Raw genomic sequence first — 27,434 nt, 5'->3', positions numbered from 1 at the left:
TTGTACAGTCACCAGCACCAATATCTGACACAACAAGCTGATACGACTCTATTTCTAGGGACAGAAGGACGTGTCAGATATTTTTGCATGCTACGCTGTGGCAGATATTAATGCTGGTGACTGTACACTACCAGAGCTATCGGAAAGACCATCATTGTCAAGAAGAATACGTCGAAATAAATTTGGCAGAAAGTCATTTCTTCAGAATAAAATAAATAATTACAAACAACATATAAATTACCACATAAAATGAAAGAAAAAAAATACATAAAGAAAATACAGGGATGTAAATATTATGGGGTCTATTAAAACTAAACTTGAACTATATCTACATTCAGTAAAGTTGTAATGCTACCACTACCACCGTCAAGAAAAAAAAATAACGTTTCATATTTACTCCTCACCTATTTTTATTTTTATTAGGCTTGTATGTATGTATACTCTTTATTGTACAAAAGAAAATTAACAAAATAAAATTAAAAAACTTTGAGATACTTATTCAAAGGCTTGGTTTGCCTTGTCTTACCCCGTTTATTTTTTCTACCATATCTCATGTATGCATCATTTTATGCATACGTTGTGACGTTTTCTATACGGCGTTAAATCATTTGTAGAACACTCCATTTACCCCTGAAAAAGGTCCGAAAGACCAAAACTTAAAAGGATAAGTCCACCTTTGTACAAGTATCTCAAAGTTTGTCAATTGTATTTTGTTCATTACTTGGCAGTTCACCTCCAAATTAGAACCATCAAACCATAAAAGTTTAATTAATTCTATAATCACCATATTTTGTGACATGGCTATTTTCTGCACAACGTTATCCAATTATGCTTGATGCAGAGCAGAGTGACAGGTCATTAGTCAGCGAGGACTATCACAAAGCTCACTCGGTAAACGGAGCATCAAATTTACCAAAATCAAATGCAATTACGGAACCGGTTAGGTCTCAACCGCAAATAACCGGTTATATCCAGTTATATCCAGTTCTGAGTTCGGGTCAGGACCATCTGACATAGATAAGCCTTGGTCACAGCCTTGGTGTATAGCTAGATTTAAGCGTAATCTGTCGAGATTACTGAAATATATATTATGTTTGATATTTTATGTGTTCAATCAAAATGTCAGATGATTCGACGCAAAGCTGAAGACTAAATTTGAATTGGTTTATGTGATTGGAATATTTACTGCAAATGATACGAGTACTACGTTCTACTCTATAGTATTGAATTCTGGACAATTTTATTACGCCGTTATTTTATTTGCTTATTTTTCATTATAAATTTGCAGGGTATTATTAACTTTTTAACCCCCGACGCAAAAAGAGGGGTGTTATAAGTTTGACCGCTATGTGTTTCTGTCTGTGGCACCGTAGCTCTTAAACGGTTAAACCGATTTGAATAGGGTTTTCTTAATTACAAGCAGATTTCTAGCGATGGTTATTAGAAAACCTGATTTCAAATAAAAAACCGCATTCAAATCGGTTCACCCGTTTAAGAGCTACGGTGCCACAGACAGACAGACAGACACACAGATACACACAGACACACATAGCGGTCAAACTTATAACACCCCTCTTTTTGCGACGGGGGTTAAAAAGAAATGGTGAATGCGATTTTGATTGTGCGAGCGTTCAAAATGAACGAATTCGCACTTTAAATACCAGTTCATATTTCTGTCAACCGTATTGAGATACGGTTGATAGAAATATCAGCTTGTATTTCATGCTGTTCTAAAAACAACGTCTCTTCCTTATTGGACATTTAAAATTCTATTTTCGGTAGCAAATTCAATGGTGTCATATCTGACAGGTTATTAATAGATGATTTCTCTTGTTTACAGCCCGTCGCCTCCGGAATGCCCCGTGATAAGATAAAGACCACAGTGTGATAACTGATATAAAGAACAAAATGTACCGAAGAAAACTCAGATAGCGAAACCTGCTGCCAAAACAATTCATTAATCAAACAAGACATGACTGAAACTTGGAAAGAAATCAATTAAAATACCGGTTTAAGTAAAAGTGAAATTGATATTTTTATAGTGAGTGTTTATGTGAGTGACAAGTGTTGCTAATGTGTTGATAAGGGGTAACTAAACTTTTACAGATGTGCTGACAGTGTCAGTGTTTGTGTTGATTGGTGATGTTCGGGTACTAGGGCACCATGGGTTGTCAGCTAGGCAAGTTGGCGGCGTCTGAGCGGCGAGGGGGGTGCGGGGCGGAGTCGGCGCTGGCCGACGGGCCTCCTCCCGCCACCGACCCTCGGCTGCCCCTCACAGCCAAGCAGAAGTACTCCATGGTCGCCTCCTGGAAAGGCATCTCCAGGGCTATGGAGAAGACTGGCATTTGTATGTTTATAAAGTAAGTGACACTTATCTGTAAACATGCACTGTTTATTGTTTTCTTAGGACCATGTATAATCTAACACTAAGTGCCTCATCAGTTACAGAAGGAAACCGCATGCACTATTTTGAAACATTTGATATCAACAAGTTTTTTGATAATAACAACAAATTAGAAGTAGGTAATAATAATAAATTTACGATATAAATCTATATAAAATAAGTTTTTACAACAAAATTTCAAAAATATTACAGATCAAAAAGCCGTGGTGGCCTAGTGGTTTGACCTATCGCCTCTCAATCAGAGGGTTGTGGGTTCAAAGTTGGTTGTGCACCTCTGAGTTTTTCCAAATTCATGTGCGGAATTACATTTGAAATTTACCACGAGCTTTGCGGTGAAGGAAAACATCGTGAGTAAACCTGCACAAACCTGCGAAGCAATTCAATGGTGCGTGTGAAGTTCCCAATCCGCACTGGGCCCGCGTGGGAACTATAGCCCAAGCCCTCTTGTTCTGAGAGGAGGCCTGTGCCCAGCAGTGGGACGTATATAGGCTGGGATGATCAAACAGACTCAGTCGAGGTTACAGATATCTTTAAACTTTAGTACCTTGTCACTTGCCTCCTGACATTTTTTTAGAAAAGACCGAACACACAAAAAAAAGTGACAGCAAAGGTAGTAAAGTTTAAATAACATATCTTTGACCTTGACTGTACTTAAAAATAAACCATTGTCAAGATGCCACTGCCACCAACTAATGAATTTATTTAAGACGAGGTTGTTGGGAAATAATTTCGATCTGATTAAATATTGCAATTAAAATAACATTGAAGATTTAACTTGAACCCACGATCCTTTGCTTGAGAGACCCCGAGTTAAACTATTAGCCACCACAGTTTACTGTGTTACTTACGCTAAAGGAAAATGCATTTACTTTAAATTTCATTGCAATATGAGTTTCGAAAGCCCGTTTCCATCTCGAAGGAGGAAATTACCGTTGAAAAGCTTAATTTTCGCCGAGTCCCTCGGGTTTCATTTCATTCGATTAAGTCGCTTTTGCAATAAAATTGCAATAAAACACCACCTCTGATGATTTTAACTACCAAGTCATACCTATGAGATATGGACTTTCTGAGAGTTTTTCTTTTTGCAATGTGTGCTACCGTGTCATTCTGAGATGTGGTTTAGATGTTCTGGAAAATTGGTCCATTTACTATGTAGTCCTGCTTGAAATGGTCATTTTGGTGATTTTTTTACTTAGTGGCTTTGATAGCGAATTATTTGAGAGAAAAGAAATCAAGCATATTTATGAATGACTAGGAATTTGTTTAACGCTACCCCGCGGGAACTATGCTATTTTCCGGTATAAAAAATATCCTTTGTCCTTTCTAGGGTCTCAAACTATATCCACACCAACTTTTCTCTAAACCAGTTCTGTTGTTTAAGCGTAAATAGATAACAAACAGACACATTTATAGTGTAAGTATTAATATGGAGTTTAGGAGTTATTTCCAAAATGTTTGCGGATCTTTGGTGTAATAGGTTTTCGTAGGGTTCAAATGTAAATGAAACTATTAATTATTGTGTTAGATTGGTGACACAAATAACATGACATACCTCATTCGAACTTCTGAAAATTGTATACATAAGTCGTACTAGTCTCACCTACTAATATTATAAATGCTATACTTCTTTTAACTGTGTTTGTCTCGCTTGTTTGTATCTTCTTCTGTATTGACATGAAATTTAGTATGAAGATAGTTTGAGGCCGTGACAAGGACACGGAATATATTTTATGCAAAAAAAAAACCCAAATTTCATCATTAATTTTCTCTCATGTTTGAAGATTTCGGTCCGCACCTAATCCCACGCACTAAAAAGCTCACTAAATTATTCTGACGGCTCAAACGCACTTAACCCCCACCTAGTAAAACATGTGTGTAAATAAAACCCTCTCAAGTCGGGCGCGGGCTCTTTTCCCGTCTTGCCTGTTTTACACTTGACATATTGGCCCACTTTCACGTATTAAAGTTTGGACCAAGGACGATTAACCTGCCCCGGACCTTTAATACAGTTCACCTGATAGAAGCCGGAAAAGTTGAGGTATTTAACCAGCCACCATTTCGATCGCGTTAACCATTAGTTTTGACAGCCGAATTGAAATTCCAGGATTTCAGTAAATTCCCAAAGGCACTGTCAAAAACTACATCGTGTTTACTTTGAAGAACACCGAAACGTAGCGATTAAGGTTATGAAATTTTACAATAATTCCATGGGATATCGGGATAAAAAGTCTCTGTATTAAATACTTATTCCAATCGCCCAATCTACATAATACTCGTATATTCAACCAAAACCATCCCGATTTAATGCAAAGAAGTAAAGAAGAAGCAAAATTTCGCATTTATACTTTGAAAAAACAGGAAAATGGCTCTTTTTTGAGGAAAAAGTAACCTACATTAATCAGCTTCAGATCAACTCAGGGTAGGAGATAAGATAGTTTTTATCTAGGAAAACTGCATAGCTCGCACGGGTTAGCGCTAAACGAAGTCTTTGCAGACGGTGTCGCGGGCAGCAGCTTGTTATGAATATATCTACTTGCGTTTACCCGCGGCTTCGCACGCGTAAATCATCAGATACAGCAGTTGAATTGAAGTTCCGGGATTTTATTAAATTCTCGTGTTATGTGTTATTCCAGACGTCCAGCTACCTACATACCAAATTTCATGACTTTAAGCCCAGCGGTTGTTATTTAGAGATTTTATCCCTATTCCGTGGGGATATCGGGATAAAAAGTATTCTATGTTTTAATCCAGGTTATAAACTAACTTTTTGCCAAATTTCATCTAAATCCGTCCAGCCGTTTCTGCGTGAAAAAGTAACAAACACACTCACTCACAAACTCACTCACTCACTCACAAACTTTTACATTTATAATATTATATAGTAGGAGGCTAATATTATATGTAGTAGTACTGTATCAATATTTGCCTATGGCTCATACCCACGCAGTAATTACAATGCGACAAAGCGAGCGGCGTGGAGTAGTAAACCCCCCGTTTAGCTTAGATTAAGCCTTTATTGGTAGTAAACGTAAGTATACGACTACCTAGGTATGTACCGACCACGCAGGCATGGTTGCCTGTAAACCGAGAAATTACTTTAACACGGGTTTGGTGCTATGTAATTTGGTTACCATGTGATGAAATTTTGGGCTCATTTTGAAAATCAAGATGACATGTCACGGAACCCGTCATTTTATTTAACTTGCAATGTAGGTACTCGTATGTACCTTGTACATATGTATGTATGTGCGGGTCAAATCTTGCAAGTTGAATTTGACCCACTTCCAGTGGTCGGATTGTCTTCAAATTTGGCATACGTAAATTGCGCGGCAATACAATAATCTGGTAGTGACATCTTGGTAGTCCAGCCAGGATCGTCTTCACAGGACTGAACTCTTCAACGGTTTGGCATCGACTCGAAATTTGGTATACAAATGTAGTTTGGGGTGACAAAGTAAATTTTACCAAAAACTAATTATTTCGTTAGAATGTGATGATGTGTGTCATTGTGTATATTGTATTTACTATTTTCATGTGTTTTTCTGAATTTTTATTTATTTTATTAGTGTTAATTTTGCTGTATATGTGTGTCTTCTGTGTTAGTGAATAAATGTCTTCTTTCTTTCTTTCCTTAAAATTTAGACATTTTGAAAAATAATAATATAAAAAAAAACAGATAAGTGCGAGTCGGATTCACGCACCGAGGGTTCCGTACAAATTAGTAAAAGTTTAAGAAGATCTACAAATAGATATGGTCATCCATACAATTACAATAACTATAGTTAGTTTAACATTCCGCATAGAGCCAACCCTCGCCACATCTCCCTTTCTGTGATCTCAACTGTAAAACCGTCATAACCCAATGAATTATTATATCCACTGTCAATACCAAATTGCAAATTATACCCTGAGCGGCGTAATAATTAATTGTCATAGCAATATTGGGCAATATAGCCATCTAAACGTCAAAATTGCTAACGATTACAATTCAATCAATTTGCTCAATCACGGCGGCCATCTTGTTGTGGAAATCACTAGAACTATATCTATACTAACATACTCTAGGTACAATCATGGAGATAAATAAATAAAAACGTGAGTTACACTTTTTTTCTTTAAGTGGGCAGTCGTATAAAAACTCTACTCAGATTTAATATAAATTGTGGACATAGTGAATAAAGCTTTTAGCCCATGTTTCTTCATGAATTTCTACGACTGTTATATATATGTAATGAAGCTAACCTAACTCAATGCATATCAAATAGAATGAATAATAATGTGTAATGTTCTTTTTCTGACTAAATCGAATTACATCAAATATTTATATCTAAGTTTTCATTTGAATTTTCTCGTTAAATATCATACTTTTAAAAGAACATTTTTTTTCTATTGGTTCCTTATAACATAGGTAGCATATTATATTCCTACGCTACAGCATTTAAATATATGGTATAGGTACGCTGATTAAAATATTAACATACATTTAGGGCCTATTTCACCACTCACTGATAAATTTTATGTGCCAGATATCTGAGATGCCTGTTTTTTAAGTCCAAGTAAACAGAGTAGGCATCTCTTATCTATCACATAAAATTTATCAATGAGTTACGAAACAAGGCCATAATTTAAACATATGTTTACTTACCTGTCTTTTACACATCCCTTTCTCAAAATCGACGCACCAAAAGCAGAGTGGCACTCACACGCTTACACATAGCACTTCGCAAACAATCGCCGATCACACACATCTTATCCACGCTCGGAATAAAGCCACTTTTACGCCTCTATTCTCGACAGTACACGTACTTTATCGATATTTTACGTTTTATGAAGCCCTCTCGGACCGGAAGCTCGAGAGGACGTCACTTCCGCTAAACGGAGATTGGGAGGAGTTCGTTTTGTGGTGAACTGTCCGATAAATCAAATAGGGGATAGTTGGATCTTTTATTCGGTGGCTAATGTGGAAATTTGCTTTCACCGGTAGTAGGAAAAACTGACCTATACGTAACGACCTAACGTAATGGAAATCAGAGAAACTTTGTTTTTACAAAACCCCAACCGCTAGCTGTTCTATTCTAAACTTTGCACAAACGTCGAGGAAACTAACCACTAATGTCATATTGATATCCCATAAATTTTCCAAAGAAATCATAGCTAGATAGATTATTAAAAGGTTGTTTGAAAGATGGCTTAAAACATACAAATGAATATCTGCGAAAGCGCTGGTAGTTTAAAAAATGACGAGTAAAAGTGCCCATTGCGGCCTATTTACTAAATAAATTGTTTGAATTTGAATTTTAATTTTGAACAATGGACGTGCACCCTCCATCGAGGTTGTGTTGATAGAAATTACCGTCCATCATGTACCACATAGAGACAAGTATCCTTCATCATCAGCCGGAAGAAGTCCATTGTCAAAGAAAGACTTTGCCCTTAGAACGCCACTATGAATAGGTACTCTTATTGTTAAGATTTTTTTTTTTTTTTGGAATCTTTTTGTATTTTTTATTTCAATTCCAAATTTTTACTTTTACGGTCATCCCGTAAAACCTAAATTGAAAATACAAACTGAAATATAGATGCACAGAAAAACCAGAAAAACAAGACCAACACTGGGAATCGAACCCAGGTCCTCGGTATTCCGTACCGCGTGCTATACCGCTATACCACTACGCATACGAGGGCTACGGCATAGATGTCGCTAGCGTCACTGCTTAAGTGGCTAAATAAGAAACAAACAAGCTGGATATGTGGTGCATAGGGGAATTGTGTTGTGCGTTGACAACGTGGTTGCGGTATAGCACGCGGTACGGAATACCGAGGACCTGGGTTCGATTCCCAGTGTTGGTCTTGTTTTTCTGGTTTTTCTGTGCATCTATATTTCAGTTTGTATTTTCAATTTACTCTTATTGTGTTTAGTGTATAGCTCCCACTGACCACAAACGGAGTTGTCAGAAACAGTTATTAAACAGTACCAGTTATTTTTACCCGACAGCAAGGAGAGGTATTGTTTTTAATTAAAATTATCTAGGAAGCATTTTGAATTCTGCCGTAACTCTCGTTTCATTTCAAGGCTTTTTCATTTACAAATGGAACATTCGTGGCAACTTAAAAATTACAGCGTTGCCACTAAACAGACGGCGAAAAAATAATTGTTGCTCTATAGCTCTAGTGTGTCATCGGCATCGTCGTCAGGCAAAAGACGGTCACTGCTGGGCATAAATATACCTCACTCAAAGAATACCATAATGACATATTCTGCGTCACCTGCGCCCCAGGTCATCAGTCCACCTTCTGGAGGACTTACTAACATCTTCCGGTATGTAGCGGACATTAAAGGACACATTTTCTTCAACGGCCATCAGTTCTTCACGCAATGTGAGCCACGTTACTCAAATTTGTCAATTGCTCATTCTTCTCGCTTACTTTGGTTCTTCTACTGATTTCTTTGTTTCAGATTGGTCTGGCTATTTGGCTGTCTGTTTTCCTTTACTGATTTACGTGAAATGTTGTGAGCAGGTTCGATAATTATAAATAATAGATTTTTTGACGATATTTTGTTTGAAAACTTTTCAAAATAGCAGCGAAATATCGGAAAATTCGTGAGGTCTACAGCTCATAGAGCCACTAGTATTATTTTACCTACGTTGGAGCACTACATAATTTCTATGAAATGAAAGAAAACGTGCGTCAAACAGTTGCTGACTCGCAACTATGTCGCGGTATAGCAAAATAATTTGTTTTACTTCATAAATACTAACTGTGTATCGTATTCGTTCCATACAAATGGACCCTTTTCAATTAATGTTTCTGCGGCAGCGCTCAGTTCTAGTTAGTACAGACTTTGTTCGCTTTATAAAGCCTACGCCAGTCGCTGGTATATTTACATACATTTGTGTAACTGCAAAATGTCTCTACGTACATACACTGGTACGATCAAGTGTTCAGATTGGGGGTCACTGTAGTAATGGTTTTGCACTAACAGTTCAGTGATGGACACAATTTACTGCTAAAGTCATGGTTTGTTTCATCTTTGATTGTGTTTCAAGTTTTGATTGTGACAAAATTTTAAATATCGGGAGCTCATTATAAGTAATCGTGGTCTACGGAAAAAGGTTACGGTATTATCCAACGGGAAGGCATCACCGGGATACTAAGTATCCTATGTCTCCCATTCACTCTATCCAACCCAAACGCCAAATTTCATCTAAATCTATCATCATCATCAGCCGAAAGACATTCACTGTTTAACAAAAGCTTCCCTGAGTCAGCGCCGTATCTTCATTTCATTACATGGCTCCCTGTATTACGATCTGTGGTATCTTGTTTTCTTGGTATCTTTATATCTGTTTTGTAACTTTTTATTCTCTGTATGATTGTTAACATGTTTTTCCATTCTTAACGTTTATTCCTTTGTTTTATCAAAAACGTGTATAGAGCCATGTTTATTTGTTATCAGGATTAAAGTTTCTATCTATCCATCGATCTATCTATCCGTCTTAGAACGTTACAAACAATGAATGACATCTCGATACTTGCATTCACCTAGTGGGAGATCTGCTAACGCTTCGTCTTCCGTTTCGTGGTCGCCACTCGAGGACTTTTCTCCTCCAATGGTTACCAGTTCTTCACTAGCAAGCAACCATCCAAAAGTCTTCACAAAAACATAATATGATATTAGTAGAATAGGATAAGATTGTAATATAAAATGTTGATAACGTGTATTACTTTTTGCAAAATTGATTATTGATACCACTTCCCGAGTTACCGAGCAAAAAGCACTCAAAATATCCGTTATTCAATAATCTACCTTAACGAGATTGACCTTTGGGATAAATTTGTATAAGTAAATTGGATCGAAGCCGGGATCATTCGCATTATTAAAAGCAAAGAGAAATATTGTATTATTGTATCATTTTTGACGACCGGATGCCGAGTGGTTAGAGAACCTGACTACGAACTTAAGGTCCCGGGTCGAATCCCCGCCGGGGCAGATATTGTATGAATAATACGAATGTTGTTCTCGGGTCTTGGATGTTTAATATGTATTTAAGTATGTATTTAATCTATATATGTATGTTTATCCGTTGCCTAGTGTCCATAGTACAAGCTTTGCTTAGTTTGGGACTAGTCAATTGGTGTCAAGTGTCCCATGATATTAAAAGCAAAGAGAAATATTGTATCATTTTCTGAACATTGAATAAGGCAAATAAAATAAAAGTTTATTTGTATTTATTATGGCATACAATGTAACATAAGCTCTTAAAGTTAACATGAACCCTGGTAGGGTATAGCATTTGTTGTTATAATTTTTATTATCTATACTAAGTATATATACTATTTTAAAATCTTTTATTTACAATATCTAATTTCTATACCTATTTTACTATCTCGCTTGAAGGTCGCATCTTTCCAGGACGTCTATGTGAGGCAATGGGGTGCGGTTAGTGTACGACCCTGTATTTGATGACCTGGAAGAACTGAAAATAATGCATGACTTGAATTGATAATTGAAACCCTTGTGGCAATAGTTCTGGTAGGATAAAATAAATATTAAGTACTGTAATTAGTCCGTCAGTGCCAATCAACACGTTCGACCCCGGCAACGATTCATTAAGCTCTTACCCTATGCCTACGCATATCCCACAGCAGTCACTTCTATGCCAGTGACACGAATACGTGTCACAGACGTATTAGATTCCGGTGCCAGTGACACAACGTCTGTGACTTTTTAGTTTTTAGTCCTATGTCAGTGACACGCATGTCGTCGTGTCAAAATAATTCGTACGTCCTAATGGCATAGCGTAAGGGCTTAGCGGAACTTTGCCGGAGCCGAATGCGATCCACAAAGGGATGTCGTTAATGTACGACTTGTTAATGTTTTAATGTTTATTTGGGTACAAACGGGACAATATGGCTGATTATAAATGAAAACTTAGATAATACACCAACCAGTAAAGTTACCACAGTCCGTGTACACGGATTATCAAGCCGTGCATTATCACTCCGTACCGAACTAGCACGAGTGTAGTTAATGTACGACTTGTTAATTCACGCTCAAATAATGCACGGCCTGATAATCCGTGCTTATAATATTGCTCGACCAATTTTTGGGAAAATACCGACCCTTTTTTTCGTGTACATCGAATATTAATAAATGTAGTAGAAAATAAACTAATTTGGTCCTGGCGTTGCGCCGGCCGCTACCGCGGCACGCTCGCTACGCTCGCGTATTGTGGTCGCAATTGGACCTAACACAGACCTAACACAAATCTATTGAATTCATATTATCACGTCGTACATGATCACTACGTACATTACAGCGCGCGCAATATTTTGTACGCCCTGAAATGCGCGACCATGATATCGTACCTACGGCATGATAATCGGAAGCAATAATGTACTGTTAATTTGTAATTCTTATTTGCGGAGTAGAAATTTGTGTAAATAATTTATGATGTGGCGATATACATTTTTTTAAGTGCCGCACAGCGTGACCTCACCCAGAACTTAATTGGATGTACATTCATAGTTTGTTATTAAATTAAAAAAAGAAAAAAAGGTGTACAGTATTTTCTAATAGTCTATCTGACGTTGTTATTAGATTTTTCTAGAAAACAAGCCCATTATATAATAATTTGGATTATCAGCAGTGGGCGGGTGAAGGATGCAATTTACGTCAAAATCATGTCGAACGATATACGTAATATGGATACGACTACATCACTAGAATTTGTTTGAAAGAACAATAGCTTACAATTAATTAAAATTAGTAACTTGTCTGGCGAGTTGACAGTTACTGGAGTGTTTACCTGGCCAGTTGCAAGCAGAAGCGGGTCAAGCCGAGCCATGATTGGGGTAAAAATAGGAACTGGGGATAATCGATCGACCCTTAGGGGCACAGTATTGATCCTTAGCTAAACGCTGTACCCAAGTAAGGGTGCGTTTTGGTTGAAGCGGAATGGAGTGAAAATGTAGAATCGATTTGTTGTTTCTTCCGCCACGAAAGCAAATTTTCCTCCCTGTATATCTCTGTCTTTTGTTAACTGTTCGTTTCATGTGTTTTATGTACTAAGAGTTATAAATACAATACAAAAAATATATCTCGTTGAGTTTCTTGCCAGGTTCTACTCAACAGAGGCTTTCTTGAACCGGTGCAGTGGATTGGTAAATTTTTTAACATTCATATGTTCTTGTTAAGCTGGGTCCACATTTGGGTCCACTGGGATCACGCGTATCGTATCGAGCTCGCTTATCCTAAGTTATGGACGCTCACTTTGGGCACACCGTATCACTAGCATCGTTGCGTGAAAAACTGCGTGCATTCTAAACGTAGCGTAACAGCTTATCGTATCATAACGCCGTATCATTAAGTGTTGACACTAATCAAATCATACTCGTAACTTGGTATCGTGATACAGTATCAAAACACGTCCATACGAGTACTTACCGTGCGCGGAGTATATAATATACTCGTACCAACATCGATCCCGAGCGATCAGTGCCCTTAGTGTAAGTTTTCGGTTACAAAATACGTCTCGATCGCGTTCGCGTTAAAATCTCAATTTGTATGGAAACACGAACATCGCAAACTTTCCGATAGAGGCGCTGTTCGTGTTTCCATATAAATTAAGATTTTAACGCGAACGCGATCGAGACGTATTTTGTAACCGAAAACTTACACTAAGGGTACAGATACGGCGCGCCGCATGATCCCGCTGTTTTTGCGTCCCCACTAGCGATCTTGATACGCGTCGGTGCAACGCGACGGAGATACGATACGACAAAATGATACAAATGTGGACCCAGCTTTAGGATATAGCAGATTGAATAAGAAGTGAACAAATTGAATAAAGATATTTTGGTTGGTTTCGACTATGACTACGTTTCAAAGATATATTAGATTATATTGTCATCAAACTTAGATAAGTGTGCCAAATTTCAGCTCAATCGGATACTCCAGGAAGTGGTTGGAAAATGGTTTGAAAACGCGAAATTGTAAGTTACATGCATACAAACGACGCAAGTGGATAAAAGCTTGTGATAAATAAATAAAAGAATACCTTAAGAATTGTGTCAAAATATGGGGAAGTCAAGTTTAATTCGTCAATTAGCTAAAGACGGGATTTAAAGAAAAATTGAAAATACAAACTGAAATAAAGATGCACAGAAAAAACAGAAAAATAAGACCATCACTGGGAATCGAACCCACGACCTCGGTAATCCGTACCGCGTGCTATACCGCTACACCACTGATGGTCCACTGGTGGTTGATGGGGATTTAAAGAGGTAAATATTAATAATACCCATTTGCGTCACTCCAATTTATTTTAATTAGTCTACAATTCACACTATTCCATGAACCTTTTTTATTTCGTTCATAAACATAAACTTCTGCGAGTTATATCCTAAAATCCCACCGCAAGCTATTTTAATCCTACGCCCACAAAGAACAAAGGCCAAAAATGCGAAGTACTCGTAGAAAGGCTTTCATTATGAAACGTTTTTAAGTGGCACTTGATGTTTTGTGTAAAATTACTGGCGCCGCATTACGCGAGCTCTGGTTTCGATAATTCTGAAACTTTGTAGACTTAGACGATACATTATGTATCGCACAAAACGTGTAGGTAGTGCAGTTGTATGCAGTAATTCCATTAATATTATAAATGCGAATGTAAGTCTGTTTCTTTATTTGTTTGTTACCTCTTCACGTGTCAACCACTGAAATAATTGAGATGAAATTTGGTAGGTATACAGATAGTTTGAGTCCAGGGAAAGGACAAAAGTTAGTTTTATCCCGGAAAATTACATAGTTTTCTACGCGGACGGAGTCTTGGGCAACAGCTAGTAAAATAAAAGGTATATTTTACAACACTTTTAATGGCAGTAACTAAAGTATTTTTTATTCATACATTATTAAGCAGAGTAGTGTTAAAACATTCAGTTTTTTATGTTTATCTTATACTTCACCGTAATGTTACTCGTCAAGTTTGTAAATTTTATTATTTGACCTTTAAAAAACCAACAAAACTGTCCACTATGCGATTAGATGAGAAAAATCATCCCCACTTTACGTGTAAGACAAACACTTAATTTTTCAAACTCACTTTCCCCTTTATAATTTAAATGGGAAAATTTATTTAAGAATATAAACTTATAGAAAATACAATCATATACCTAAGAGCTAAAATCCTCAATTTTTTATATTAATTCAAAATCACGGCTTTCTAGGGCTTAACAGTTTCTAAGCCAAGCCGCAGACAGACAGACGGAAGGACACGGCGAAACTATAAGGTTCCATAGTCCTACAATGGTGGTAAAGCCATGGTAGCAATTTTTTTTTTCCAGCAATAATCTAAATTATTTTTCATCCATTTTCCCGACGCGTAGAGTATTTAAAACAAACAAAATAATACAAATACTGTTTGTAGAATAAACTAATAAAGTTCAAATAACAACATACCTTTATCAAATCGAGTATTTGTTTAGGACCCTGTTGGCCTGACAACCCGAACCTGATCACGTGTTTACCTTACGTTATTACAATTACCTCTAGAGCTACTGGGTAAAATGAAGCCTTGTGTGTAGTGTTGAAAAACGCTCATTTCGAGGCTTAAAGACTCTAACCCTAAAGACTCTCGAGGCTTAACGACTCAAAGCCCGCAAAGACGCTTTCTTGCATCCATATGCATAAAATAAGCCATTTTAATTCTCAAATATAGAAGAGTCTATAAGACTCTGGAGTCTTAAGGGTTCGAGTCTTTAAATCTCGAAATGAGCGTTATCCACAACTCTACTTGCGTGTATAGAGAAACGTTAAATGCCTTTACATTTATTTAATTTACTTTAGAGGCTGACAACAGACCCTGAGGAGACTGTCCTTGGTGGTTTCTCATTTTTTGTTTTGAATAATTAAAAAAATTCTAAACAACGATTACTCCACTCGTTAGAGGAGGTCAAAATATTTTTTCGGGCTCCCTTATGCACCTCCTAGTTTTTCGGAATTTGTGTTAAATATAGAAAGTAAGTACTTTTTTTTTGATTTGACAAATAAGAAATTACACTCAAAACAATTAGGTACATTAAATAGAAAGAATAAATTAAATAACTAAATTTAAAACTAAAAAAAGCCACGACTGTTTGAAAGTGAGCTAACTTTGGGGGCGGCAGACGTGAACTTGCCTTCGAAATCCAAAATCTTAATGGTTACTTGACCTGAAATGTATATTTCAGAAGTAAATTAATATTATTTTAAAATTTATGACGGTGGAAGCATTCTACACTTCCACTGAACGTATATATAGTTTATATATAGTTAGTGTTTAGTTTTGTAACTAAGGGACCCCATACATCCCTGTATTATTATTATTTATTTATTTTGTAATTTTTTTCTTTAATTGTATACTATAGTTTTTAAGTATTTTATTTGTAATTATATTATTATGAAAAAATGACTTTCTGCCAAGTTTCTTGTGGCGCATTCTTCTTGGCAATGATGGTCTTTCCGAAAGCGCCGGTAGTTTAAAAAATGACGTGTAAAAGTGCCCATTGCGGCCTATTTACTGAATAAATGATTTGAATTTGAATTTGAAAGGCCCACAGGTCAAACCACTTTTATCCAAGTAGAGATGGGTAGCTCACGAATGATATACACAAAAGAGCTATATCAGTTCGCTGAACTGTATCTCTCTTAATATAGGTTGAAATCCAAATGTATCATAATATCGACACCTCCTAAGTATACTGGTGCATAATCATAAATTTACAGGAGAGCTGTTCAAAGGTTCCAAAACCTGTAACTTTCTCATTTAATGATATAACTTTTCAAAATTTTGCATTGGTTCCAAAGAAAATATTGGCTTCCTACCTGTATTCATGGAATTTTGAAATTTCTTATAGATTTTGAGAAAATTGCAGATACACTACTATACGCGTATTTTACATCTTGTAGTTGTGCGGTATACTGAGCTAATTACCACTTGCTCCAGTATACGGCGTAATGCGTAGATTACTGATCTAACGATATTTTTATATTGTATAAGAATTTTTAGATGAAATACTTATATGGCTTGCAATTAACAATAAAACAGATGCTCTTTACCTTCATCTATTGATTTATAAACTTTTTATCACTTGCATCAATATACGCTAACATTAGCATGCCACTTGTACCAATATACCGCTAGTAATGTTTAAACGTGCTATACAAAATACAGAAATATACCTTTATAAAAAACCTCACTTGAAATATAAATGGTTTTATTAAGAAAAGTAATTGTATTAAGTGCTTTAAATTAATGGAAGCATATTCAATGGATTCGTATTCCTGTTCAAAGGTGTACTCGTATTTTATTGTGAAAGGTTCGTCATATATCGCATCGCACCCATTTGTATCCACATAACGGTTTAGCTTTTTGTGCCTCTTCAGGGTTCCGTACCCAAAGGGTATAAACGGAAACCCTACTTCTATATACTACTTCGCTGTCCGTCCGTCTTTCACCAGGCTGTATCACATGAACTATGATAGTTAGACAGTTGAAATTTTCACAGATTATGTATAACTGTAGTCGATATAATATATATATATAACAAAAAGTAGAACAGAATAAATATTTAAGGGGGTCCCCATACAACAAATGTATTTTTTTTGCCATTTTTTTGCTAATACTAATGAAGTTGTATAGATGGTATGGAACCCTTCGTGCGCGAATCTGATTAGCACTTTGCTTAAGCCAAGCTTTGACATGAAATATTGAGTCAAAATCAAATATCTTTATTCAATTTAGATTGTAACAAGCACTTATGAATGTCAAAAAATTTACCACCGGTTCGTAAAAACCTCTGTTGAGAAGAGTCTGGCAATAAACCTAGGTATATTTTGTAAACAGATTTACAATCATATTTTAGTGATATCTATATATCACAAGTATTTAGCACAACTACATATTTAAAACAGTTTCAATTCGTTATTTGGAGTAAGCACTCGCCAATGGGATCGGAATTATTTCCAAATTTCTCTATCCATGATAATCATTAATTTAATAATACGCCTTATATATTAATGTCTTCTTGACAATAGATTAAATTTGTGTCTTTTCTGAGTCTTGGAAACTTATATAACTTCATACGGTTTACCCGTTTCGCCATATACATAGCCAGGTACCATTTCTTAGGTGTGTATAAAAAAATGTGTATAGGGGGTTATTAAAAACCTGTACTATACTTTAAACCACATTAGGGCTACTAATTACTAATATGATCCAAGTAGAAAAATACTGTGATTCGAAAAAAAAGAAGTTTTGTATGGAAGTGGAGTCGCAAGAAGACTAGAAAGTCTTCTTACGACTCCACTTCCATCTAATAATCTTCCTTCTAATTTCGATGTTTTCCCACTTATATCGTATTAGTAATCAGTATCCCTAATATGGGTTACAGTATAGTACAGGATTTTTTTATCAACCTGTAGGTATATTGAAAATTTACTGTTCTCATTTTAATTAAAGCATGCATGCCTTCGCCTTCTTTTGGGGATGCTCAACTACCAGAATGCAATGTAATACTGCAATGTTATATTTCTAGCACGCGTACATGTAGGTATACCCGAGGAAACTGAATCACGTACTGGTACTGGGGTGGAACCGTTGTACTACCAATGTTATGTTGACATCCATACATTTGCCAAAGAAATCATAGCGAAATAGATCACGAAAAGGTTTCACATTGGATTTAGTTTCCATGACTGTCTATGAGAAATACGGCTATTGTGGTCTTGCCCTCCGCAATTGTCAGACCAAAACATGTTTTTTTTATATATACTATCAAATTATGTGTTCGTAGAACAGTTTAAACGGTCCACACGCAGCGACGGCTAGCGCTTACACTGAGGCAACTGCCAGTTACACTCGACTTCCCCGGCCCCGCGACAATATCGGTGCCGCGTATAGTGGTGCATGTCGGTTGCCTCAGTATATGTTGTACCGATTAGCAAAACGGTGTTAGATGCATTCATATACGTCACTTTATTTCCAAAACTACTAGGAATATCCGTGCAAATTTTTTGTGGTGGATAAATAAGGAAATATTAATCACAAAATTGCAAAAAACTAAAAATCAGAAATTTGTCACGTACCAATATACGTAGGAGGTATCGATATCATTTAACTCACTTGCACTATAAGACTCTTATTTTGCCGCAGATAATGCGATGATGGCTGACAAAATTCTGATGTTAATGTCAAGATCTAACATTTGTCATTTCATTTATTTTCAACCAAATATCGTCGAAGGAGAATACAAGTTACAAGCATGAAAGTGATCTGAGAAAATCAATAAGCAATTAGGCAATAGTATTACTTTTCGTTCTGCAAGCTATTGATATAGTGAGTTTGATATACTTCTGTAGAAAGCTTGAGGTCTCTGGAGTCTGTTTCGGAAGATGCCAATTCTCAAAGCAACTCTATGGACTCAAGAAAGGGTCTTGCTTGAGGACGTCACAAGAGAGTTTAATGTCTTTAGTTTCTATAAATATATCTCAGTGAGTAAATCATACACAGCGTGGCGTAGGATGCCCACAGACTAGGTGGAGCGATGATCTTCGCAGGTTAGCTGGCAAGAACTGTTTGAGACTGGCCGAGGATCGTGCTCAATGGCGTGCACCTGGAGAGGCCTATGTCCAGCAGTGGACTAAGATAGGCCGATGATGATGATGATGATGAGTAAATCATACACATCTTTACTTTCAAGTATCTAATTAGTTATTTCATCTCTATATACAAGCCAAGCAGCTTAGCCAGCGAAGCTAAACTAACTGTACTCGTACCAGCTTCGATGTTTATGCCGACGTGTACTAAACGTTAGGGATGGGCCGAATATTCGGCTAAATCACCGAATGTTCGGCAAAATAGTACTCAAACTTTTTACTGTATTGAGCTATGTCTGAGTCGGTGTTAAATCTGTTATTTTTATGAGGTACAGTGAGGCTTTATGTTATGTTAAAAGAAGCTCATTAAAAGAGACTTTTGAAATAAATAATAACCAAAACAAACGCACGTGTTGAAGTTTTACTATTTCCTAGATGATGCAAGAACAACATATGGCACAGCGGGGGTAATTTTTAGGCTTCCATTCGCGCGCTTTGCGATAAGAAGTTCAGACTTGTATTGTTTACGTAAAGGAATCAATTATGCCGAATATTGGGCTCGGTAAAAGTTTTGCCGAACATTCGGCCGAATATTCTTATTCGGTGAAACCCATGTTTGGCCCATCTCTACTAAACGTCAGCTGCAGATAATTGATTACACGGTTTGCTGTCCTTATCAATATTGCCAGCAGATAGTGCATAAGTACCGATACATTGCCGATAGCAGTTATAACTTATAACACAATACGTATGACTGATTGATTGGTACGGTCAAGGACTTTAATTCATGAGCCACAATCGAACCTTTTCAATGGAAAAATCATTACAATTTTCCTTGTTAATTAATGCGATGTCACTATGACGTTTACTGTGAAATGGTTCCATGGTGGTTCATGATTCATGATTCTTAACCGTACGCCAAAGCGGGCAGTTTATACGCATAGCGCGGGGCCGGCAACCTTTTGAGTCGGCCGAGTCAAAAATTACAATTTACAAAATTTCAAAGTTTTTAAAGAGTCACAATTTTTAGGGTTCCAGAGCCAAAATGGCAAAAACGGAACCCTTATAGTTTCGCCATGACTGTGTGTTTGTCCGTCCGTCCGTGGTTTTACTCAGAGACTATCAGTGCGAGAAAGCTGTAATTTTGCACGGATATAATTATGTAAGATTGGTTTTTTGGAATCTTTTTTGTATTTTTTATTTCAATTCCAAATTTACGCTACGAGGCTACGGTATAGATGTCGCTAGCGTCACTGCTTAAGTGGCTAAATAAGAAACAAACAAGCTGTGATATGTGGTGCATAGGGGAAATTCGTGTCTGTACCGTTGACCAGCAGTGGTGTAGCGATATAGCACGCGGTACGGAATACCGAGGACCTGGGTTCGATTCCCAGTGCAGGTCTTATTTTTCTGGTTTTTCTGTGCATCTATATTTCAGTTTGTATTTTCAATTTATAATTATGTAGCAACTAAGTTTGTACCCTGCATTTTGTGCCCATGTAATTTTTTTGTCCTGATTTGTGGTATGCAATAAAGAATACTTATGCATATTGTTCAATATAATAATCATCATCATCATCATCTCAGCCGTAGGACGTCCACTGTTGGACATAGGCCTCCCCCACAGACCTCCAGTTGCTTCGGTTGGCAGCGGCCTGCATCCACCGTAAACCTGCGGCTTTAACCAGGTCATCCGTCCATCTTGTTGGTGGACGTCCTACGCTGCGCTTGCCGATCCGCGGCCTCCACTCGAGAAGTTTTCGGCCCCAACGGCCATCCGTTCTCCGTGCTATATGGTCCGCCCATTGCCACTTCAACGAGCTGATTCGCTTGGCTATGTCGGTGACCCTTGTTCTTCTACGTATCTCTTCATTTCTGATTCGGTCCCGTAGAGAAACCCCAAGCATAGCTCTCAATCAATACAATGACTTTATTGTACACCAGAAATAGTAAGCGATACAGAAAACAGGTGCACAGAAAGAAAACTAAAACTACTTGTATTGTAACTATACCGACAAAATGTTAAAAAGAACCTCTTATAGAAATAAAGTAGGGGTGTTTTTATTTTCCTCTTCTAATTTTATAGTGGCATATTGTTAGATGTCAAGGTCCTTTAAAATCATTGCGGGGTCGTGAAGACGATTTTTCAATTCAAGTCTGTTTGCGAAATATTCAACTTTAAAATAGGTAAATTCCAAATTTTCATTAAAATCGAGTGTAAAGTAAACTTTTTTTTTATCATGATGGTAGTAAGGTAAACGCACGAGTGCTCGAAATGCTAACGCCCAACAGACGACACCCTGCTGTCATCTCTATTGCTATTGCATAAGATTAAAGATGCCAACTATTGGGACAGTGACGAGCACTCGTACGTTTACCTTATAAGTACTTCATCATCATCATCATGTCAGCCGAAACGTGGACACTGCTGGACATAGGCCTCCCCCAAGGCTCTCCACTAAGAGCGGTCTTGTGCTTTCCGCATACAACGCGATCCCGCGATCTGTCGTTTTTGGTAGCCGGGCCTCTGCCGGTGATTAGCTATAGCACCCCCTGCCTCGCCGTTATAAGTACCTACTTACATCAAATTTACGAGGAAATCTATAACGGCTAAAATTTGCTTTGAATTATTTATTAGTATTGTAAAGCCCTCTTGTTCTGAGAGGAGGCCTGTGCCCAGCAGTGGGACGTATATAGGCCTGGGATGGGAAAAGTATATAGCAGCCTAAGTTGCTAAGTTGGAAGATTCCGTACAAAATACAAAATCCAAAAAGAAAATTACTTAATTGGAACCTTGTCTTGTCTTGCGCGTGTCTGACGCTCTCTTGGTCGGTTTTTGTTAATCGGAACGGTACGCAATTTGATTCACTTTCGTGATGTATATCTACTTGCTGGTCCTTACAAATTCCAATTGTTGTTCATGAATAAAATCGGAGCCCTGTGACATCCTGCCGTCACGCGCCGCTCCGGGCACTTTACTAATTAATTTAAATATGGGAAATATAGGAATAACGTAAAACTTGGAATATCTTCACACGACGACACGACCTCTTCCATTTGTAATGAACAAAGCATGAATATTTAAAGGGGCCAGTGCCCGCTTCGGCAGGGCTACTACGAAACTCGAAGTTCGTGTCGTTCGGTCCCTCTGACACTTGTACTATTTAATACGAGAGCGAGAGGGACGATACGACACGAACTTCGAGTTTCGAATTTCTTAGTAGCCCTGCGGGTTAGATTGGAGTTTAACTAATTATAAAGCTTAAACGCTGAATTGATTTTTAAATAATTAATAATTAAATTTATTTAACACTAGAGTTTACTCGCGGCTTTGCTCGCGTGAACTGTTCGATCTGGTAGTTACAACTGAAATTCCGGGATTGTACAAAGTTCCCCTGGGATTCCCCAAAATGTATATCGTTGTCTTCATTGAGGTTGTGTTAAGAACAACTATCCAAAATTTCAAGACTGAAAACCCAGGTTGAAATTTAACCCTTTACCAGGCGAAGGGATATATTCCTCCCACATCTTATCGGTTACCGTAGTAAGGTTTTAACTCCAAACCTCCTACAAAATATTTTATCGATCCCTGAAAATAGTATTTTATTATCTTCATTCACAACACGCTTCTAAATCGCGTAATATATCTTTGGCAGCCGTTTAGATTCACTTGAACTCTAATTTCAGTAAACTACGGAGAAATTGGAACACTTTCCTTAATTTCTATGAAACAGAAGTACATAGGACGAACAATTTTTTGATATTTTATAGATTTTGAGTGTTGAAAGTTACTGTAATCTTAAACATTGGTAAATATTCATGCATTTTTGTGTATGACCAAAATTAGGATGTGGGTTGACATTATCCCATGGCCTTATTAGAGTTTAACTGTGCGGGAGCTATTCTTCCCATGGCCCGGTAAATTGTCTTGTCGTGTCATAAAAACTCGCGTAAGTAATAAAACTGTTTTTGTGTTCAACCTAGAGCGAATTCATGTACCTAGCTGTAAAATCTCCTTTTAAAGACTTTCCCAGAAGAATAAGATGTGGGAGGAATATATCACTTCGCCTGATCAATAATATAATAAGACAAAATCGAGTATGACAGTTATTTACTTAGACAGGCGATGGGATAACCGTAACCCACATTTTTATTTCTGGTTTAAATAAACATCTCTGACTTTCGTAAATAAATTTTTTACAAGGCGTTAAATACGGTTGTAACAGTATATAAAGTACGTATGAAGACACGCTAGTTCTAAGGGGCCTGGTAAAGGGTTAAAGATTTTATCCCTATCCCGTGGGAATATCAGAATAAAAAGTAGCCTATGTGTTATTCCAGACGTTCAGCTACCTACATACCAAATTTCTCTATGAGCCCAGCGGTTGTTATTTTGAGATTGAATCGCTAACCCGTAAGAATATCGGGTTAAAAAGTATCTTAATGTTTTAATCCAAGTTATAAACTAACGTTTTGCCAAATTTCATCCAAATCCGTCCAGCCGTTTCACTCACTCACAAACTTTCGCATTTACAAGGTGTTAATTAAATAACTGAAAACCTCAGACACCATATTAAATATAATGACCCGGATAACTCACGTCTTAAACCGAGTTTAGCTCGACATGTTTCGGGCTAATCCGTAGCCCTTCGTCTTCGGAGCAACGCGACTCAACGGCTGCTGCAACACGCGCACTGCGCGCCGCCGCTCTGCTCGCGCGACTACCCGACGAAACTGACACCGGCACACAACTACCCGCGTTTTCATCATCATTACAACTGTCAAATGTAGGGTAGCACACAACACTAACAACATCACTCTGTAAACCTCAGACACCCCAAAAATATTTTTTCAATATTTATTTATTGAATTTATTTTTGAATGTCTTCATTATTTGAAACACTCATGATTTGTTTTTGTCAGTTGCGCTTTGAAGTTTTTAGAAAAAATCACACAGTGACAGCAAACCGTCCAGCATTAAATTATCGAAATAGTAGGTATGCAACCTCGCTAAAATATTTAACTGGCGCCTGTTGCAGTCGTAACTTTTAGACTGTGCACAATAAAAAAGGGATTTAAAAACACAAACACAACCCGATTTAAAACATAGTGTAATCGATTCTACTCTCGATTCTGAGCAAACTACTTTCTGGTTTTCAGTTATTTAATTAACACCATGTATAATATTAGTAGGATTACATCTAAGTTTGTAAATCGGACGTGATCCACTTAGAACACCACAATGAACGACAACTCGCCATTTGCATCCAAATGGTGCCCGCAACTCTAGCGATTTCATCAGTCTACCTAGGAGGTGGCCTGCCAACGCTTCGTCTTCCGATTCGTGGGTCGCCACTTGAAGACCTTCCTCCCCCAACGGTTATCTGTTCTTCGAGCAATGTGGTGCGCCCATTGCCACTTCAATTTGCTATTCTTCGAGTTATGTCGTTTTTGAAATAAGCCTCTGGAAATTCTCGTTAAAAAAAACACTGCGACTTTTACGTCGCGTTTGTCGACAAATTAGGATCTCATGAACTCATAAAATTTTGTAGGGACACCTATTAAATTGGAACTTACCATTCGTGAGGTGAAGATTTTTTGGAAATGCCCACGGGAAAAATCGAAGTTAAATTCGACTGCCAGATGAAAAAAATGAGAATGAAAAATATTTCTTTTAATATAATTATATAATGTACGCTTAATGTAGATATATAATGTAAGCTTTTGCCCGCGGCTCCGCCCGCGTGGTATTCGGTTATCGCGCGCTGTTCCCTCGGGAACTGTGCGTTTTTCCGGGATAAAAAGTAGCCTATGTCACTCTCGGGCCCATAAACTATCTCTATGCCAAAAATCAAGTCGATCCGTCGCTCCGTTACGGCACGAAAGACAGACAAACACACAAACACACATTCGCATTTATAATATTAAAGTATGGAAGTATGGATTTTAGAGAGACTAAGAAACTTAATGGCCCTCTTTGTATCAGCCTTCAGCAGATACTTTCAGAGGGCACTCGAAAAAAGCCATAACGGCCTAGTTGCCGTCGAGGCCGCCTTAAAAATAAAATGTCTTAGTTTATCTATATATATAAAAGGCAAAAGTGATTGACTGATGTATCAACGCACAGCCCAAACCGCTGGACCTAGGGATTCCAAATTTAGCACGTAGGTTACTTTTAAGGTCTAGGGGTGCACTAAGAAAAGGATTTTTCATAATTCACCCTCTAAGGGGGTGAAATGGGGGTCCAAAGTTAGTATGGGGAAACAAGATTAGTTAGACTATTTTATTCGAAACTTCACAGGAGTACTCTTAACAATAAATAAGTAAACACGTGTTTCAGGTTTTTTGAGAATTCAACCCTAAAAGGGGTAATGTGGTGACAAAGAATCATCAAAAACCAATCGTTGATATATCAACGCACAGCCGAAACCACTGACCTAGAGACTTAAAATTTTGCACATAGATACCTTTATACAATGTAAGCATCCAATAATTTGGAGATTTTTGGAAATTCTTACGGAAACGGGAAAAACGGGATTTATATATTCGATTCCGAGTGACCCTATCTCAGTTAACTATAATAACTAGACTCTTCAAATTTGATTCACAAGTAGTTATTATACATTAATCAGAAAATCGATTTCAGGATTTTTGGAAATTCCTACGGGATAAGAAAAACGGATTTATATATTCAGTTTCGTGAATCCTTTGAACTATAATTAGTACTAGACTTCAAATTTGGCATAGAAGTAGGTGATTATAATAATAAAAAAAACAGTCTTAAGTATTTTGGGAAATTCCACGGGATAAGGAATAACGGGATTTATATTCAGTTTAACGGAATCCATTTTTCGTTTTACTGGTCCTAGAAAACTACTGATATTTGGCATTGAGGTTCCTTGAGAAGTGTAGGGGAACACTACAAAAGATTTCCCGAAATTCTGACGGGAAGGGGAAAATATGTGATTTTTCGTTTTACTGGTCGTAGAAGGCTGCAATTGGCATGTAGGTTGCTTAAAGAGTGAAGAGAACCATTAAGAAATATTTTCCCGAAATTCCCGCGGGAAAGGGGAAAAAAACGGGATTTTTCGTTTTACTGTCCTAGAAAGCTGAAATTCGCATGTAGGTTGTTTGGAAAGTTGTAGAGGAGCGTTAAGAGAGGGCTTTCCAAAATTCCCACGGGAACGGGAAAATATCTGAATAACTGAAATTTGGCATTTAGGTTCCTTGGGGAGTGTAGGATAGTAACAAAAGGATTTCCCGAAATTCTGACGTCAACGGGAAAACACGAGAACGGGAAAAAACGGGATTTTTTTCGTTTACTGGTCGTAGAGAAAGCTGAAACTTGGCAAGTGGGTTCCTTGGGGAGTGTAGGGGAGCATTGAGAGAGCATTTCCCGAAATTCTTATGGGAACGGGAAAAAAACAGGATTTTGCGTTTTTTACTGGTTGTAGAAAGCTGAAATTTCAAAATTCAAAAGTTTATACTGCACACGTACGCTGCAAAAAGCCCTTTAACCGACTTCAAAAAAGGGGGAGGTTATGCGTTCCGCTATATATATTTAATTTATGTATGTTATGTTCACTGATTTCTCACTCAATTGTGTTACCAATTTTTAAATGATTTTTTTTTATTCGAAGGAATATACTCCCGAGGTAGTCCCATGTCACCAAATCAGAATCTGATGACGGGATCTCAGGGAAATCAAGGGCCAACCCTCAAATTTTGTAGGCACGCATTACGTTTTATATAATTTTTCTCGAGTTATTTAAGTTATTTCCGTCTGGAGACATCTTCTCATGTTGATGAGCTGATGATGGAAGGTAAAATTCCTTAACGGTCAGAGTAGAGGATATTTTTTTAAATATTATATTTACGTGTAGACTGATAGTTGTTTTCTTTCATGTTTATCTAGGTGAGCTGATGATGGAGGTTAATCTCCTTAACGGTTAGGAGTTAGAGGAAGTTTCTTTAAATGTCATATGCATGTATAGGTACACCCTTTAGTTGTATTCTTTCTGTTTATTCAGGTGAGCTGATGATAGAAGGCGATAACTCGCTACGGTTTAGAGAGGACACATTAAGTACGCTACACCAAACCAATCAACTCATTACGTAACAAAATTATCCATACTATAAAACAGTATACTGTGACAGGCTGACTGACTGACAGACGACGCGTAGTTAAAATACAGATTTTACAGACCTGAATTTGGCACACAGTAGATAAAGTATCATAGAAGTGCACTAAGTAAGGATTTTCGAAATTCCCATGGGATAAGGAAATATTTAACTTTGTCTGCTTCTTTGTTTGTTTGGTTTGGGGGAATCTCTGGGAAAAACTGAGCTGATGGTAAAAAATCTATTAGTGAAAGCTTTTTTTTAAAAATC

General features: G+C 37.3%; 1 protein-coding gene across 1 annotated transcript in view; it reads left to right on the top strand.

The window, feature by feature from the left end:
- LOC141429796 (neuroglobin-like) overlaps positions 1 to 27,434 on the top strand; it is a 108,526-nt gene that overhangs the window by 40,175 nt on the left and 40,917 nt on the right. The window contains exon 2 of the mRNA XM_074090338.1: positions 1,841 to 2,360. Within this exon, the coding sequence (XP_073946439.1) occupies positions 2,164 to 2,360 (197 nt within the window). The 5' untranslated portion in view covers positions 1,841 to 2,163. The remainder of the gene's footprint in view (positions 1 to 1,840; positions 2,361 to 27,434) is intronic.

The sequence above is a fragment of the Choristoneura fumiferana genome, chromosome 7 (genome assembly GCF_025370935.1).
Source record: "Choristoneura fumiferana chromosome 7, NRCan_CFum_1, whole genome shotgun sequence".
NCBI classification, from domain to species: Eukaryota; Metazoa; Arthropoda; class Insecta; order Lepidoptera; family Tortricidae; genus Choristoneura; species Choristoneura fumiferana.
This window is presented reverse-complemented; position numbering and strand designations above follow the sequence as displayed.